Genomic DNA, 17,234 nt, shown 5'->3' with positions numbered 1-17,234 from the left:
TATTAGAGAGAGAGAAAAAATTAAAGATCCGTTTTTAATGGCTTTTGTGGAAAATCACAAGCCACTTTTCAATTAATTCTTGGAGATTTTGTAAATTCAAATTTCTATGGGGCAACCACTGAATTTATTATAATTTAGACTTGTGGAAGGCTTTACAATGCAGTTCAAAGAGTTTTAGCACCTAAGGGCTTGCATGAGCTCAATGGGATTTCTGCCTTTTTATTATTTAGGCAGCACTTCCCTTCCTGCAAACTGGTTTTTAAATTCCTCTGAACTTAAAAGCAGCTGGCCATGTAGTACTGAAGGTTATAGAAAAATAAAATGAAACCAATTTTGCACCTATAATCTACAAATGACAAAGCAGAAATTAAGGAAGAGTCATATTTTGTTTTTGTTTCTTTTTACTAGAGTGGCTTGCAACATTATAATCAGCAAACAGTTCCAATTATGTGAAGTTAAAAAACGGAATACATTTTTTTCACAGCTATGAAAATCTGGAAGAGATGTTGCTTATAGGTGGAATTATTGAATCATCTGCAAGAAGCACTTGCAAGTGTATAAAAAGATGAGTGTCCATCTGTCATGCATCCTTTCAATCCATATTGGACATATTAAAGAAATGAGATGGAGGGAGATCTGCAGAACCTCAGGGAAAAAAATTCTTGTAACAGCTCCCAATGCCTCTTTGAGGATAATGCAATGCAAGAGTTAATTACTCAGAGTCAAATACTTCCTTTTAATTATCTAAGTAACATGAGAAAATCATGTCTACTGTGTATTTAGAAGGTTCCACAATAGTGTAAAAATGAAAATAGGGCAGGTCAAACTTACCTTTTCTAAATTAGTGAGGTAAAGGAGCTGGCCCAGTTTCTTCTGAAGCTGCGATTTGGCAACTGCTTTGTCATTCAAAAGTTTCACTCGATTTTGTTCTACCTGGAAAACCAGTTTTACTCTTCACCAATAGTTTTCATTACAAGTTTTCAGGATGAGTTTGCAGTGCAAACTATCAACTCTAGTATTATTGTTAACTAATGAGGAGAAATCTATGCTACTGAAATTTCTCCTGTCCCACAACCCCAAACTGACTTCCAGCAATCAGCAGAGCATTTGTCACACATCACACGACATATTTTTGATTATTCATCTATTGCAGATCTCAATGACAACTGCTAAGCAGCACTATTGCTTTTCAGATACAATAAACTGTCACCTCGTGAGGCTCAATTATGTGAAGAACAGGGTGGTTAGGTTTTGGCTCTTCGGGATGACGCACTCTAAGCCGTTCTGTAGCCATGGCAAGTTCATCAATGGCAGACACATGATCTCTCAGAACCATCCAATATTCATGAAGCAGCTGAAAGTAAAATATAAAAGAAAATGATCAGCAACAGATCTGTAGGTTGTGGTTAACTAAAAAATATTGCTTCTCAGCACTTGTAAGGATTTCAAAACAATTTTGACAGAAAGTCTAATGGGAAATTACAGCTTAAGCTTCTCCCTTTGTAACTACACAAGTAAAGTGCAATATAAGCACATCTGTCACCACAAAGGTACACAGGGAAGTTACAGTAAACTAGAAATGCTACTGTAACTAGGAGTGAAGCCAGCTCTTTCTTTATTTCTTTATTTCTTTTCTTTCTCTTTCAAAACTAAGCACACACACTAAAACGAACATATTTATGGTTGCAAATAATGGTTCTGAAGATTTAACACAAGAAGCCCCTCCTCCAAAAACTTAACAAAAACTTAAGTAACAAAATTTAAAACATAGCAAACTATATGAGGAAATCCCAGTGAACAACTGATTATGCATATTAGTGCTCTTAATGCATACATTAGCTCAGTCCTTCCAAAAAGCAAGTAAAGTAGGCTAGAACTATTATCCCCAAATTGTAGATACAAAACCAGTACTGGGTCACATAATCTTTCTTAAAGTTACTGGAACAGCAATCCAACTGGTGGGTAGCAAATCTAAAGGCAGAAAACCCACCTTAACCAAAGCCCAGCTGAGCTGAAGCAGGTAGAGCAGAAGGGAGGGAGGAGCATTGTTTTATTTTATTTCCCACCCCCTTTTGGGGACAGTTTGTTTTACTTTTACAATTTCCCGCCCATTGGTTGTAGTGGAAAAGAAATTATGTTCACCAAGTCCAGGGACAACATACGTTTCCCACAATTCTAGGGGAAGCCTTCCCTAAACTGCCCCCCTCCCCTTTCGTTTCTACTGCCAGACCTACAGCTTGGAACAGCAAGGGTCGCAGAGGTTTCCACAGCAGCTGAAAAGGGGCTTTCCATATCACATCTTCACCTTCAAGATCAGACCTTCCTCTCTGCTCTTGGAAGGGAAGCTCTGAACACCCTAGGGCCCTGGGCCTGCCCTTCCAGGATCATGGAATTGCAACCTTAGTTCATAACCCAGATGAGAATGAAGTTGGGAATTTCTATTTTACAACTCAGTAACTGAACTTCACTGGTCATTTAATAATAAACAGCTACTGTTTGAGGAATAATGAACCTTATTGTCTCCAAATTCCACATGACAGGATATCCACACTAGCAGTGGTCTCATTGTAAATGCTGCTGCCATGCAATACAGAACCTGAGGCCTGGATATAGGTAGAACTGTTCTCACATCTTTAAGTCCCTGGACAAGTGAAAGATTATTAGTACTCAACAGATGGAAGATATAAATGTCCAGTCATTTTTAATCACTGGCAATAGGCCTCCTTCTGTATCCTCAAAGCAACTGTATGAGAAGAGACAATTTGTTCCCAACTTTTAGTACTAAAAGCATATTAATGTCATCAGTGGCTGACTAGTGTCAGTAGTTTGGCTGTCTGCGTGACAAAAAAACAAAAAACAACAACAACAACCATCCTCCACTTAATAAAAGATTTAAACATGAGCAAAAAAGAGGCCAATATATCAGTAAGAATACACCTACTGGTGTATAAATGAAATAAACTGTTTTTAAATGCTGCAGTAACATTTGCTATGCATTATCAGTTGACCCTCCTTGATACGTTGTTATACTTGTTATACATTGCTGCTTTAGTATTGCTCTTATTCTAACTCTTTAAATGCATTTTTGTTCAAAGATGGTTTACAAATGAATTGATGGGTGCCCATTATGCAAGAATTATCTATATGCCTAGTAACAATTTATTTTATTTATTTATTACATTTATATCCCGCCTTTTTTCCTCCAAGGAACCCAAGGCGGCATATATAATCCTCCTCCTCTCCATGTTATCCTCACGACAACAACCCTGTGAGGTAGGTTGGGCTGAGAGTCTGTGACTGGCTCAAAGTCATCCAGTGGGTTTCCATGGCCAAGTGGGGACTAGAACCTGGATCTCCCAACTCCCAGTCCAACACCTTAGCCACTACACTACAATTCAAAATGTTCCTTATATGCTAAACATTTCTTCAAGGTTTATTCTTGGTGTTGTACCTTATACTCCTTTTTCCATGCTTCAAAGAGTTCCAAGAAGATGCTGCCCTCTTCCACTGCCTTGGGATCTATCCGGTGAGCTTTGGCAAAGGACAATATGGCTTTCAAGGACCGTTCCGTTTCGCTTGCTGCCCAGAGACCTCTGCTTGTGGTCGGCAAACGGTCATCGACAAGGCCTTCCTCGTCTTCTATCATTTCTTCAAAGATCGCCATCTGGCCTTTTACACTTCAGAAATGCAAAAGTGTTAAGAGTTTTCACTATTTGTGAAGACAGTATGAATATGAGTGAAACTAAAGATTCTAGGCATAATAAATCATTTTCTATCTAATATTTTTAAAAGAGATGTTACATGCACATGAAAATAGTAGTGGCTATTAAACAAAGAAAAGAAAAAAAGAACTAATACCAAGCCCTTCTTGCAAGAATACAGTGACAGAGGGCACTGAGCTACACACAGTGGAGGCAAAGCAATTCTAAAAGAGAAGGAACCCTGTTTCAGTGTCAGGAAAAATAGAGAAGGCAGGCACACCTTTTGTGAATTTTGTCAGCCAAACTGCTTTCAGATCTAGGAGAAAACGTTTGCTTTTATCACAAGTGCAAAAAAAAAAAAAAAAAAAATGGGCAGGGGGGGAAAAGGCACTTACGTATGGGAGAAGAGTTTTGACTCATATTCTGTGAACAATTCATCAGCCTTGCAGAAGACACAGCTGGAATACAAGATGTTACAATGAGAACATAAGTAAAATTAATTCCTAAAGTCTGGAAGAACGTTTCTTCCAATCAGTTAAAGATTAGCTGATTAATGAGAATTTTAATATGAAGAAAATATATTAATTTGTTTTGTTTTTTAAAAAAACACCAATAAGATTATACATATACACATTATTGCTTTCCTCCAGTTATAAGGTTGTCCCAATATTAGGAGAAATGTTAATAGTAATCCCAGCAATGGAGACCTCAGAGATTTTGCCCCTAAAATACCTTTTTACACCTACTTGTTTAGTGGCAACCTTACAGGCCGCAGATGGCAGATGGTGGCAGCCTCAATGACCTTTCTGGAAGGGGGCCCTTCCAGATGTTTCACAGCCTCTCTCACAAGTTTCTGGAATTTCTTCACTTCTTCCATTTGAGTTGTGAGCAGATACTGCAGGCCTCTACAGTCACGGAATCTAACAAAAAGGAGGCAAATTGAATTGAAAAGTTTTAAAACTTCATTTTGGAATCACTGTATTACCTCAGGGACCTTGAAATGGATTGGGCTTAGTCAGTCTAAGTGGCATGAAGATTCAGACCTTATTTTGAAAGCATAGAGGTGGACAAATCAGAACTGAGTGGAATGCCTTGTGAATGGCTTTCATACCATTTCCACTCATCACTTTTGGCAGAATGCAGAGCTGTGTCTGTGAATAGCCCAAAGCCAGGAAGTGATGCTTTCATACAAGGCAAATGCGCTTCTCGTAGAAATATGTACACCATACATTTATGTAACAATCCTACATCCAGAAAGGGAGACTAATTTGCTAGTGACCACTCCAATTGATGTTTTAAAAATATATATACTTTACTACAAACTGGTATGGAGGTGGTATTTAACTCCGGTCAGATTAAATAAGATTAATAATCAGCTTTCAGCAGATTGTTGGAGGGGATGTGGTGAAAAAGGAACGTATTTACATATGTGGTGGGACTGTAAACATGTGCAAAAGTTGTGGAAGATGGTTTTTTATGAGATTGAGCAGATAGTGGGATTTAAAGTAGAAGTCACACCAAGGATTGCACTACTTTCACCGCAAGAAGAACTTAAATGTAATAAAGAAACGAAAGAGCTAATAACGAATCTGTTGACGGCTGTGAGACTGATTGTAGCCAGGAACTGGAAGATGCAAGGAGACTATTGTATTGAAGAATGGTATAAAGAAGTGTGGGACATTGCTATAAATGATAAATTGACATGTAATATTAAAATGAAAAAAGGTATAGCAAGAACAAATGATTTTGAGGGTATATGGAAAAAGTTCCTGGAGTTTGTATTTTCTAAAGGCAGTGGGAAACCACCAACAGAAGAAACTATGAGTTTTTGGAAACAGGAATGAGATCCCGAGGGGGGGGGGAGCACTGTTATGTTTAGTATAAATATGTTTAATAGGCAAAATTTGAATATTTGATATTAAGGTAATTTTATGTATATGTAACAAGTGTTTTTTATTTGATGTTTTGTTGTTGTTATATGTTGTTGAATAAAATTTTAAAAAATTTTTTTTTAAAAAAGAAAAATATATATATATATATACCATTCTATTTATTACTGGAAAACTGTACTTTGAGAGTGAAATTTTGCAAAGTGGAAAAACTGTCAAGTCACAGCTCCGGAACTAAATTCCCTGCAACATTTATGAATGAAGCCAATGTGTCTACTACCTCATACAAGAAACGACCACCACTAACACATCATATACATTCCTATGCAGTTCATTTTATTCTTGTGCTGGAAGAAACTAAAAAAACGTTACAAATGGAGACAACTAAAACATTTAAATGAATATATTGGGAAGTAGAAGACTTGTTCTTTTAAAAAGTTTTGTATTTAGATTCTTCTTTCTGAAGTAATTTTAAAAATTGCAGTCCAGAAACAATCAGTGCCCGGCAGATAGTTTATATGCTGGACCAATCGAAGTAAAGAAGGGAAGACCAACCCATGAGAAACAATCTTAGTTTGCAATTCCTTTCTTACTTGTCTGCCATGGAGAGTTTATTCGTTTGCTGTTTGTAGTTGCTGGTTAGATCATTTTGTACCCGCTGAACAAGCTCCTCATCAATGGCATATTGTATTGCTGACTGGATCACATCCAACCACCAAGGTGAACTGGAGCGTAACTAGGTGTAGAAGAGAAAGTGTGCCCATAAATAAACGTGCCATAATTCTTGCTTTCCTGAACCATATTCTGTCATATCGGATTAGAAGTAAACCCTTCAGAAAACAGCTGTGAAGTCAAGTTATCAGTGGGAAACACACACTTACCTGTAAGTAAACAAAGCATTCACAAATTTCCCCCACATAAATCTCAACACACTCCAGAAATCTTAGGGCAATGTAAAACATTCTTTTTGATATATCAAATATAACTAAGTAATTTCTGCTGAAGAAAGAATACTTCAGAGATATTTTTTTTAAAAAAATGAGTAAATGTTTTCTTGTTTTTTCACAGTTCAGTGATATGAAAATCTTTTAAACGATAGAGGAATCTAGTGGTTAAATTAACAATGAAAAATAAATGGGGAATATTTGGAGCTTTGAAGACAGTGCAGTTAGGTGGGAAACAAATTGTAACACATTTTGAAGATGGTACTGTATCAGAAACAAGCCCAAAACACACACAATACATATATAAAGCTAGAAAACGTAAGTGAAATGTTTTAGTAGTATCTTACCTTTCTCTGCAGTTCGTGGATTGTCTGTACAACTGGTTGCAAAGCCTGGTGGGCTTCAGCAACTTCTGCATTCGATTTACTCATATAATGTTGACGGAGTTGCTCACACTGTATTTAGAATGATAAATGAATTAGTCGTTTATTCTTGATGAAAACGCTGACATCCCAACAATATGAACCACCCAGAGAGCTTCAGCTATTGGGTGGTATAAAAATATAATAAATAAATAAATAAATAAAACATATTTAATAGAGATCTATTATTAACTGTGATTTTTAAATTTATTATTATTATTATTATTATTATTATTATTATTATTATTATTATTATATTTATATTTATTTGTATCCCGCCTTTTGCCCAATGCTGGGCCTCAGAACATTAATGCTCTAGAACAGTGGCCTGATTTGGACAACCATTCCAGACTTCATAAAGCAAGGTTTACGAGGCAGTGAACAAACAGGGGAGGCAAGCACTTGATGCCCACCCCCCCACTGTGTGCCAGCTTCAGCATGAAGGTCCTGGCTTGTATTAAAGGCAGACTTTCCCTTTATTTATTTATTTATTATTTATTTATTGCATTTTTATACCACCCAACAGCCGAAGCTCCCTGGGCGGTTTACAAAAACTAAAACCATTCAAAGTATAAAAAATCCCCAGTATAAAAACATGATATAAAATACACATTAAAAACTGATTCAAAACATACCATACATCATTAAAACATCCTTAAAACATTCTAAAATTTCACTGGATAGGCCTGCCGGAATAGATCAGTCTTTATTGCTTTTTTAAATTCTAAAAGACTGTCAAGTTGACGAATTTCCTCCGGCAGGCCATTCCACAGTCTGGGAGCAGAAGAAGAGAAGGTCCTCTGGGTAACAGTTGTTAATTTAGTTTCTGCTAGCTGAAGTAGATTCTTCCCAATTGGCCTGAAAGGACTAGTATCCAATACTGCCTGCATGCTAGCAGCACCTACTGCTAGCGCAAAGGAAACTTAGCAGCGGAAACGAACAGAAACACATGTTTCCTGAATGGTACAGGTCAGCAAAGTTACAGAAGGAAGCTCTGTTGAGCTGTCCCATTCTGGAAACAAGTTTCTCTTTGTTTTTGAAACAAAATTGCTGTAGGAAATTGCTGTAGGAAGCAGAATTTCCTTTTGCTATTTCCATGAGCATAACAGAACCAGCAGAAGTGCAGTGGCAGTATTGGATACTGACCTATATGGTGGTATCCAATACTGGTAGCAACATTTGTTTTTTACAGTATTTAAAAAATGTACACAGTGGGAGAAAGAATTGAATAAAATACATCCAAACTAGGGAATTCTGGCTTAATGTCGCTAAAGAAATCAGGAAAATAAGTGACAATCATATCACATAAATTGCCACAATACCAAGCTAGCATTATGTGTGAAAATAGTTGCATTATGCAGAAAACCCTATAGAAGGAATCCAGAGCCATTCATGAGCAACCTGTATTAAGCAAGGCCAATAAACAGGGAATGTTTTCTTTTAAATGCATGTTTGAGTAAGGATCACCCTTACAATCCAGGGCATAAATAAATTCAAACAGCTTCATTGACTATAGAAAGGATATTCATATACATACTTGGAATATCCAAGCCCATATACAACAAGTTTACAAAAAGGCATCTGCTCTGGACAACACCGAAAGATGACTAAGTTCATAGCGCTTAGCTGGATCTTTTCTTTCAGCTTGTGCATTTTACCACTGGGCAGGAATCTCACACTCCAGTGTGATGTCTAGCACACCCTTAGTGCTAGCATATATTAAGTATTTGTTGTTTTTAACAGTGGCAGCAAAATGACCAAGTATTGCATCACCTAACCTGAAGGATTATACAGGCAACTCTTACTGGTGCTAAAACTAAAAGAAAAAAGAAAAGAAAAGAAAAGAAAAAGAAAGGAATATGCCAAAGCTTAAAGCCCTGCCAGCTGACTCTTCTCTTATCAGGAATCAACCTGTGAGAGAACAGCCTCACTTGAAGAAGCCAAGAGCTGACTTGCCTCTTAAGTAGATGCCATCATATTTGCAAAATATTTTTCAGGCAACCCCGGGTTCCTGCCTAGGACTCACTGCTCTTGCCTGAGAAGCATGCTCCTGTAGACATCCCTTTCAACCCTCTCAATTCACTGGAGCAATTGTTCTCAGTTCTCATTCTATGATCTGATTCTACAATCTGTTTCCTTGAATGCCACAGCCAAGTTCATATTAATACCAAAATCCTGATCCCACCTGCTCTCATTTCGGTCCTGATTCTGCAATGGCTGGCCCTGTCTTGACCTGCCCTGTTATCTAAATTCAGACCTTTGAACTTCTGACTGACTCAGCAAACTTCATCCTACACCTACATAATGATTAATCTTTGTAGGAAGAGTTAACAGCCAAGTAAAATTTAGTGGATGCCTGAGAAGGAGAAAAGTGTTAACTTTGCCCTTGAAATAATAGCCTGAATGAGGCTACAAAGAAGCTACATACAGGCGTCTCCATTAGGAAGCTATTCATTTGTTCTTACAGCTCATTACTGATTGTTGTGACTTTGGGTATGTCTAAACCAGCCCTATATCCCAGAGTAGTTCCTGAATCGTACCTGTGCATCCAAATGATGCACAGGGGATCCTGGGACGACCAGGGACTTTCCCTGGGATATCTGGGACCATGGAAAATCTGAGTTTCCCATGGTCCTGGGACCATCCCGAGGAGCGCGGGCCATGTGGCCGCTGCTCCCGGGTCGTTCCTAGTGGGGGCTCTTAAAATGGTCACGGAGCTGCGCGGGGGCAGTCCGTGCCCATCAGGAGTGGGGAGCAGGTTCGTGGGGTGGTGGTGGTTTATATATAAAAAAGCTCGCTTTCTCAGTGGAGTACAATTGTGCTCTTCTCCCGTTTTAAAAAGAAAAAATGGCGGTCGCAATGTCCCTCTTTCCTTCCAGGACATCACACAGCTGTCAAGACACTGGGTGAGGATCGCAGAAGCAGGTAAGTCTGCAATCCTCCCCCCTCCCTCTCCACCATTAGGGTGAAGACATGCCCTATGAGAGAGCATCATAGCCAAGATCTGGGCAAGGTGATGTGGCAGCCAATTTTAAAATAGGTAATTTCTTTGCATCTGACTTTAGAATTTAGATGCCCAGGATATATCCCATAACCAATATCTTCCAAGGTAGTTATACAATAAATATTCCTTAATATAAATAAAAGTGCATACAATGAACAATCACCTCTTCCTGAAGCTTGCCATCACGTAAGGTGGGTGGTATCCCAGGATGCTTTGCCGCTAGGAGTTCCATCAGATTGTGCGTAGAATGAAGTCTCTGTTTGTCAATACATATGGCAACACTATCACTAAGTTTAACACATTGTGACAGCTAGACATAGCAGAATGACTTTATCAAGGAAACATGAAAACATTGATTCATGAAAATAAAGAATCCCAAAGTTATGGCTTTATGATTAAAAATCAACAGTATGATCCCCACTAAGAACAGAAGGTAAAGTGGCAAGAGCACAGTAAATTACCTTTCAAGGTTTCAATATCAACAGTAAACACACACACATACAGTGAGGTGTCTGCCTGTGTAACAGCTACTACCAAAGATAGCGCCCCCATTTCTGCATGTAAGCTTGTTTGATCTGTCCCATGCTTCAGAGCAGGGACAGGGTGGGGAGAGAAGATTCAACAGCTACAATACTCCCCTGTTTCTAAGTTAGGGTAACAGAATAGAATGTTATGTTTGTCCTGCCCAAGACACACTGCCAGTCACATGAAAGGAAATGGGGAGAGAGAGAAGAAGGTGGACACTTAGAATAGGAAGTGGGCGATTGACTGCTCAATCCTGATTTGCAAGACCACAATAATTAAAGATGAATAATTGGAAAAATGACACAGACTTCAAATAAAATTAGATTCTTATAACGTGCATCTGTTTGCATTTGACTAACAAGAGTAAAGTTTCACTTTAGATTATCATTGTCATGCAAGGCTCTATATCAGCCATCTGGACACTGTATGGTTCAACAATGCTACAACATTAGATGTTACCAGACTAATATCAATAGGCTCATATTGATATATTTGTTTTCCCCACACATGTAATATTAAGAAAAGAACAAGTGTGCTTTCTGGTACAGAATACCAGGATACAGTCTGAGTTGTATCCAATTACCATAAACACACACACACAAAGCTGATGGAATGGTTTCTGTGATCACTGATTATATTGATAATTGTTTTAACTGTTTTAATTGTTTTTACTGCTTTTAAATCATATATTGGTTTTAACTTGATTAATGGTTTAATTTGTTTTTAGCTGTGTATATTTATTGTTTTATATTGTATGATTTTATATGTACACCGCCCTGAGATCCTAGTGATATAGGGCGGAATACAAATGTTTTAAATAAATAAAATTAATAATAAATAAACCAAATACCTCAGCTTAATGAGCATTAAACATACATGCATAGAATCATTTAGGCATAATTTATATATTTATTGAAAAGTTGCATCTTGCCTTTCACTATACTACTGCCAAGGAAGCTAAAATTAATGAGGTCCATCTATATAAATCACAACTGCAAAACACACACAAGTGAGAATGCAATCCTTGCCTAGCAGCTGCTCATTCATAAAGGAGATCTGCTTATATATTTTCACTCAAGACAGAATGCCTGTTTCAATTTTTAAAAATTGGCTGTGGAAAAGACAATAGATAGCGCTAAGCAGACTGAACATATAAATTGGTTTCCAAAATATTAGAATATATGCCTGGGGACAATAATGGCTTTGAAAAATTATAACATTACTGGGTCTCCCTTGAAGCAAAATGCAAAAGAAAAAAGATTAATATCTGGCTGAATAGGAGATCAATGGCCTTTTAGGTCACTGACACAGTCTGTGTACTCATTTAAAATGTAGGTTCAGAGTTTATGTACATACTTGCAATGAATCTGTTTTGAGCTTCTCTTTGTGCTCCTCAGAGGAACGCAGCACCTCTCTATACAAATCTGCTGCCAGTGCATATTCACCTGAAAAATTAGCATATTGCAAATCAGATCATTGGGATTTCTCTCTTCCAAATGTCCAATTGCTTGCAATGGTATGTGCAATCTCATGGGGGTTCCTTAGCAGGACTGGCCCAATACACTTCCTTGCCTGAGGCATGGGACAAGATGGTTCCCAGAACCCTCCAATTCCACATATAGAAGCTGCTGAATCGCATTTCAAACACTGTCAATAGTAGTGTCCCCGACCACATCTGAGAGCAACAGGTTAGCTTAGAGGGGACAAGCTCAGGTTGTATGGTACATTCAGCTTTATCTTCCCACCATGACTCCCTGCTTCCCAGTATCTGTGACAGAGGCATTTGCCTCCCTATGCCTAATGGCTTATTAAGAAATGGCCAGAGCCAATTCTTAATAAGCACTTCCTTCTGATTAAAGGCATCCATGCTGCATCAATCAATTGTAACTAGAAAGGAGTTATAAAATGAATTTCCACTATGTAAATCCTACTACTGTTAATTTTCATTTCAGGAAGTAGCAGGAGGGTATTCTCTTGGAAATCCCTCCCCCTTGGAGACAGAAGGAGAATCAATGTGAAGCACGGTCATAGAAGGAGCACAGTTCTTTAGAATTGAGTCAGCAAATCATCTTGAACTGATAGCCTCTTCTCTACTTGACTAGCCCACCACTGTTTACTTAGCATAGGATTGTATGATCTAAAATTGGCTGGGGAAAGAGCAGCACACCTTTCCATGGCAGAGAGCAACTATTGTCCCTGCGGCCCTGGGGTTTATAGAAAGATGGCAGTTTTCTTCAAAATGTTGGATGAGTTCACCAAGCTCTTGCCTGCAGCTCTTGTTACTACAGGACAACAGATAACCTTCTTTACCTGGCAGATTTGAGGAAGCGTGGAGAGGAATTCTCAACAGGAGTCCTTCAACTGCATACAAAGATTCTAAATTACTATATCCTTTCTGCTATCAGGTAAGGTTAACTGGGTTCTTCCAAGATGTGCTGCTTGATTCCCTTTATGGACATTCACACCTGGTTGCCAGACCTCAGTGTGTAGATCTTGTTTCCCTTTCTAAACTCCCTCTCCACCTAAGAATCTGGTTAGAAGCGAGGGATGGGGAGGAGAGATGGCTGTTGTGGCCTCGGAGGAAAAATAGGACTGGGGCAAGAGATCTCTAGAAAGTAACCTATACTTCAGAAAGGACTCAGGTGCAGTTCAGTTAAAAATGATGGTTTCTTGTTATGTAAAAGACTGTACAAACCTCTGGATTGCACACTCCTTCCTCTCTTCCCCTTCAGTTTTGTGGCCACAAAGAGATCAGAAGCATCAACTTCTGATTTTAAACGAATTACTGCTTTCTGAGAAGTCTGATCTCTGGGAACTGTGGTTTGTTTTAACTCTATTTAGTGAGAACAAGCCAGGATCAAACTATATTTTCAATTCCTGGCTTTCTCACTAACTAGAGTTAAAACAAACCACAATTCCCAGAGTTTGGACTTAATATGGAACAAAGGTTTGGTTACAGCCATGGAAGTAGAGTGGGGGTGAGGGTGGGTAGAAGAGACACAAGCCAGTGACGGACTTGTTCATATCGCAGGACACCATAGTTTCCCATTGCATTTGAACCAGGCTTCAGTCTGAAAGGTTGGGGCCTCCCTCCCTCCCTCTTTCTTTCTTTCCATGGGTATGTCTTCTGTGTCTGTTCCCAAATATCAAGAATGTACTATAGCAACTAGCTAGAAACATCACTGCAAAGTAACAGATTATTAAATTCCCAAGTATCTATATACTGAAGCTTGAAAAAGTCAGACCAACTAACTCATTCCAGTGTTAAAATCAACTGATTCTAATAGTAAAACTGTGTCTGTAGCCACAGGTCAACATTTATAAGAAACGATCTTTGACAAAAATAAGCCTACCAAAAACCAAAGAATGCAATCAACCGTAAGTTATATTGGTGGTATTAGTCACTTTTGTTAATTATTTTGTTTTCAACATTGTACAAAAGAACTGCTGCAAAACACAGAGTAACAACTGAAAATGGTGGTAATATTTAACAAAATTATGATCTGCATTTACTTACCTTCAAATGTGCTTTTAAAACCCTTTTAAAATGATATTTTGTAATGCAAGCAACAAATATGTGCTGACAAACAAGGTACAGTTAGGTTTAGCCCTTCAAAAGAGTATGCAATGAAAAATATTCAAAAGAAATTTTTCATTCATCTAAACAAGCATGACTGAGAAAAACACAAATATCTGATGCAAGAATAGGCTGATCTTCACAACAAAATTAGTATAAAACAAATTATGAAATAAGTTTGCATATTTTAAATACTGTAAAAGTTTGATTCCCTCTCATTCCTACTAAACAGAACTATACAATAGAATATTAACTCTCCATTGTTAGATCCAAGTATTTATTACTTAGATATAGAGTCGCCTGCTTCAGTGCCTATTGAAGGAAGAGGTGCATGATCTATATTTAGATATACCATTGTGGTTTTTCCTCCTTCAAGCTGTTCTTTGAACAGAGTTAATTCTGGTTTCTCCCACTGATGGCCAGTGCCAACAGCATAATTCAACCTACCAGCTGTTGCCGACTTGAGATGAGTTTTCTTATTTAAGAAAGAATTACAGGGGCGTGAAGAAGCATTTTTTCAAATCTTTGCTTAAGGGGCTAATTGAAAAGTGCTGCAGTGTTTCAGTTACTTAACAGGAGCTGGCAAACAGTGTCACACATTTATGAATGTACTCTGTTATCAGAACATTTCAAATCCAAAGCTAAAAATTATAATAGAAGTTATTGGAAACCATTCATGACATCGCCTCTTATGAATATATTTTATATATTTGTTTTTCAACTAAATTGTTAACAACATTTAGAAAAAGGAAAACACTTTATTCAAAATTGTCATGTTTTTAAGTTTTAAATTCAGCACTAGTATTGAACTAACACAAAAAATACAAATTATGCATATATTTAGGAAATTCTCATTAATTATATCAAGAGACTGTATTGTGTTGAATATGTCCCCAAAAGTCTACCTTTGTTTAGCTACCTCCCACCCATTATTTAAGCCTGAACTGGACAGCATGTTGCCCTGGTAATAGTGTTTACAGTCCACTATTCTGATAGCACAAATATGTCACTTTTTGTAACAAAATGTTGTAGTATATTCTCATCTGCTAACTGGAGTACTCCTGTCAGGGAGTTTCAGCCAGCCAGCCAGCTAGCCAGCCAACCAGCCATGCTCTCCTTGAGGATAGGATTAACTGCAACCAGTGCAATTCATTCTTTTCCAACTGGCACTCAACACTGTAAGGCTCTTGATGGCCACTGAACAGACTCAGTTCTCATTAGACTGTTTGGGCGGAATCCCATGGGATGCTTACACCCCTGCTGATTCTGTTTGGCCCCACAGATTGATGCAAAAGTGTTGAGTCCCACTAATGTTTGCACAACAGAGACTTAATGCCTCCCAGAGGAAGCTCTGAAATGAGCAAAAACATTGGTTTCTGGGTTGGGACAGGTCAGTGGCGCTCCCTTATGCAAGCTCCATCAAACTGCCCCATTCCAGAAACAGGTGTTTTCACTCATTTCTGGTTTCCCAAGAAGTGCTAAATCTTCGTTCCGCTATTGGTTGTGGTGGGTTGTTATCCTAAGGTGTACTTCTGCAAAACTCAGGGCTTCCCGAAACAAACATGCTAATATGTTCCCTCTTGTTCTCAGTGACCCCATTATGGGTCCATTTCTCCTGGCAAGAGGGCAGTGAGTTTGCTATTAGAGGGAGTGATAACGTAAACATCACCTTTAAGACCACCCATGTCATGGGCTACACTCTGAATGTGTTCCCTTATTCTCTCTATCCATTGTACCATCTTCTCATATTAGCCAAGCCATTTCTTCGTGATCTGTGCCCACTCAAAATAAAACATGCTTTCTGGGTTTTGTCCCAACTCAAATGACAACATATTCTTGTTTTGAAAATCAGTTTTTAGATGTGTGTTTTTGTCACATAAAACAATTCTGCAAGGAATAGATCACTTCTTTAGGTCAACCAAAGTCTTGGGCTTATTCTCAAAGATTTATTGTTTATATGCTATACAGACAAATATAGATCCAGTTCTCCTATCTCAGGAATACAACCAACAGTAACACTTAACTGCTTTGAAAGGCATAAAGTGACTCATGATTTCACAGACCCATAAAGAAATTCTATTTAGTTGTTCTTGTTCTAAAGAAGAATAAGGCAGAAATCTGGTACAATAGCATCAGGTTCCATTTTATCAGCACTATCCCATGTGATGCTATTTGGTACTAGACTATTGAATGGACTTGTAAAAACTGGCATGCTCTTTACTAACTGCTTTAAAAAGGCATGCAAGGATTACTTCCATTTGAATTCTTTAATCAATCTTTCAATCTTTGTAAACCACCCAGAGAGCTTCGGCTATGGGGTAGTATATAAATATAATAAATAACATCATCATCATCATCATCATCATCATCATCATCATCATCATATCAATTCCTACCTCTTCAGCAACTAATTCTGAATATCTGGAATGAATGTTTACAACTTTGGCATAGCTGGTACAAGTATCATCTCTTCAGTAACTAGAACACAGTCATGCTCCTTCAGAAGTCACAAGTACCACAATGGAAAAGATGCCCTAATTTGTACAAGCCAGCTGGACTAGTGTTCGACTATTCTAGAAATAACCACCAGAAATTTAGTGTTGGCTCTTAAATCCAAGGCACAACCCTCATATGCATGTATGGATATTCACAATAGGCCTCTCCATCTAGCCTGCTACTTCTGCCTGAAGGAATCCGTGACAAGACTACCACCTAGCTGGATTTGGTCTAATTTAGAAGAAAAAGAGCAACACACACACGCACACACACACACACTTTATCTCAAAAGTAGCTATCACACTCAGAAGAACTGCAACACATTATTTTCAGCCTGTTTTACCTTTAATAATATGAATACCAGCTAAGCCGTTCAGAGCACAAACCAGTTGTCTATGGACTTCCTCACATTCTATCCGGCATTTTTTCTGCAGTGATGTTAGAAGCTCTTCCATTGTCATTGTGCTGGAACAAAGACCCACAGATGAAATGTAGGCATGCTGTATGCGACAGAGATCCCAAGTTCACCCACTTCAAGAATGTACTAAATATGAAAACAAACCGAAAGAGCTAGCAACTGCTGTAATTTAAAATGATGTTGTTCTACTGTTATTTATTTGCTATTTTCCAGTTACTACAAAGAACTAACTGTGGATACAATCCTTGCCCAGAAGCC

At 38.1% G+C, this 17,234-nt stretch overlaps 1 protein-coding gene across 2 annotated transcripts in view; it reads right to left on the bottom strand.

Moving 5' to 3' along the window:
- The window catches only part of SHPRH (SNF2 histone linker PHD RING helicase), a 55,028-nt gene that overhangs the window by 10,462 nt on the left and 27,332 nt on the right, over positions 1 to 17,234 (bottom strand). For both annotated transcript variants that reach the window (XM_063124576.1, XM_063124577.1), the window contains exons 14-23: positions 16,902 to 17,023; positions 11,842 to 11,930; positions 10,124 to 10,216; positions 6,882 to 6,989; positions 6,184 to 6,326; positions 4,448 to 4,621; positions 4,097 to 4,159; positions 3,452 to 3,677; positions 1,211 to 1,354; positions 832 to 933 (exon numbers count right to left, since the gene is read on the bottom strand). In XM_063124576.1, coding sequence (XP_062980646.1) covers positions 832 to 933; positions 1,211 to 1,354; positions 3,452 to 3,677; positions 4,097 to 4,159; positions 4,448 to 4,621; positions 6,184 to 6,326; positions 6,882 to 6,989; positions 10,124 to 10,216; positions 11,842 to 11,930; positions 16,902 to 17,023 — 1,264 coding nt within the window. The remainder of the gene's footprint in view (positions 1 to 831; positions 934 to 1,210; positions 1,355 to 3,451; positions 3,678 to 4,096; positions 4,160 to 4,447; positions 4,622 to 6,183; positions 6,327 to 6,881; positions 6,990 to 10,123; positions 10,217 to 11,841; positions 11,931 to 16,901; positions 17,024 to 17,234) is intronic.

This window comes from Elgaria multicarinata, chromosome 4, assembly GCF_023053635.1.
Source record: "Elgaria multicarinata webbii isolate HBS135686 ecotype San Diego chromosome 4, rElgMul1.1.pri, whole genome shotgun sequence".
NCBI classification, from domain to species: domain Eukaryota; kingdom Metazoa; phylum Chordata; class Lepidosauria; order Squamata; family Anguidae; genus Elgaria; species Elgaria multicarinata.
The sequence above is the reverse complement of the archived record's forward strand: the minus strand, read 5'-3'. Positions and strand labels throughout refer to the sequence as shown.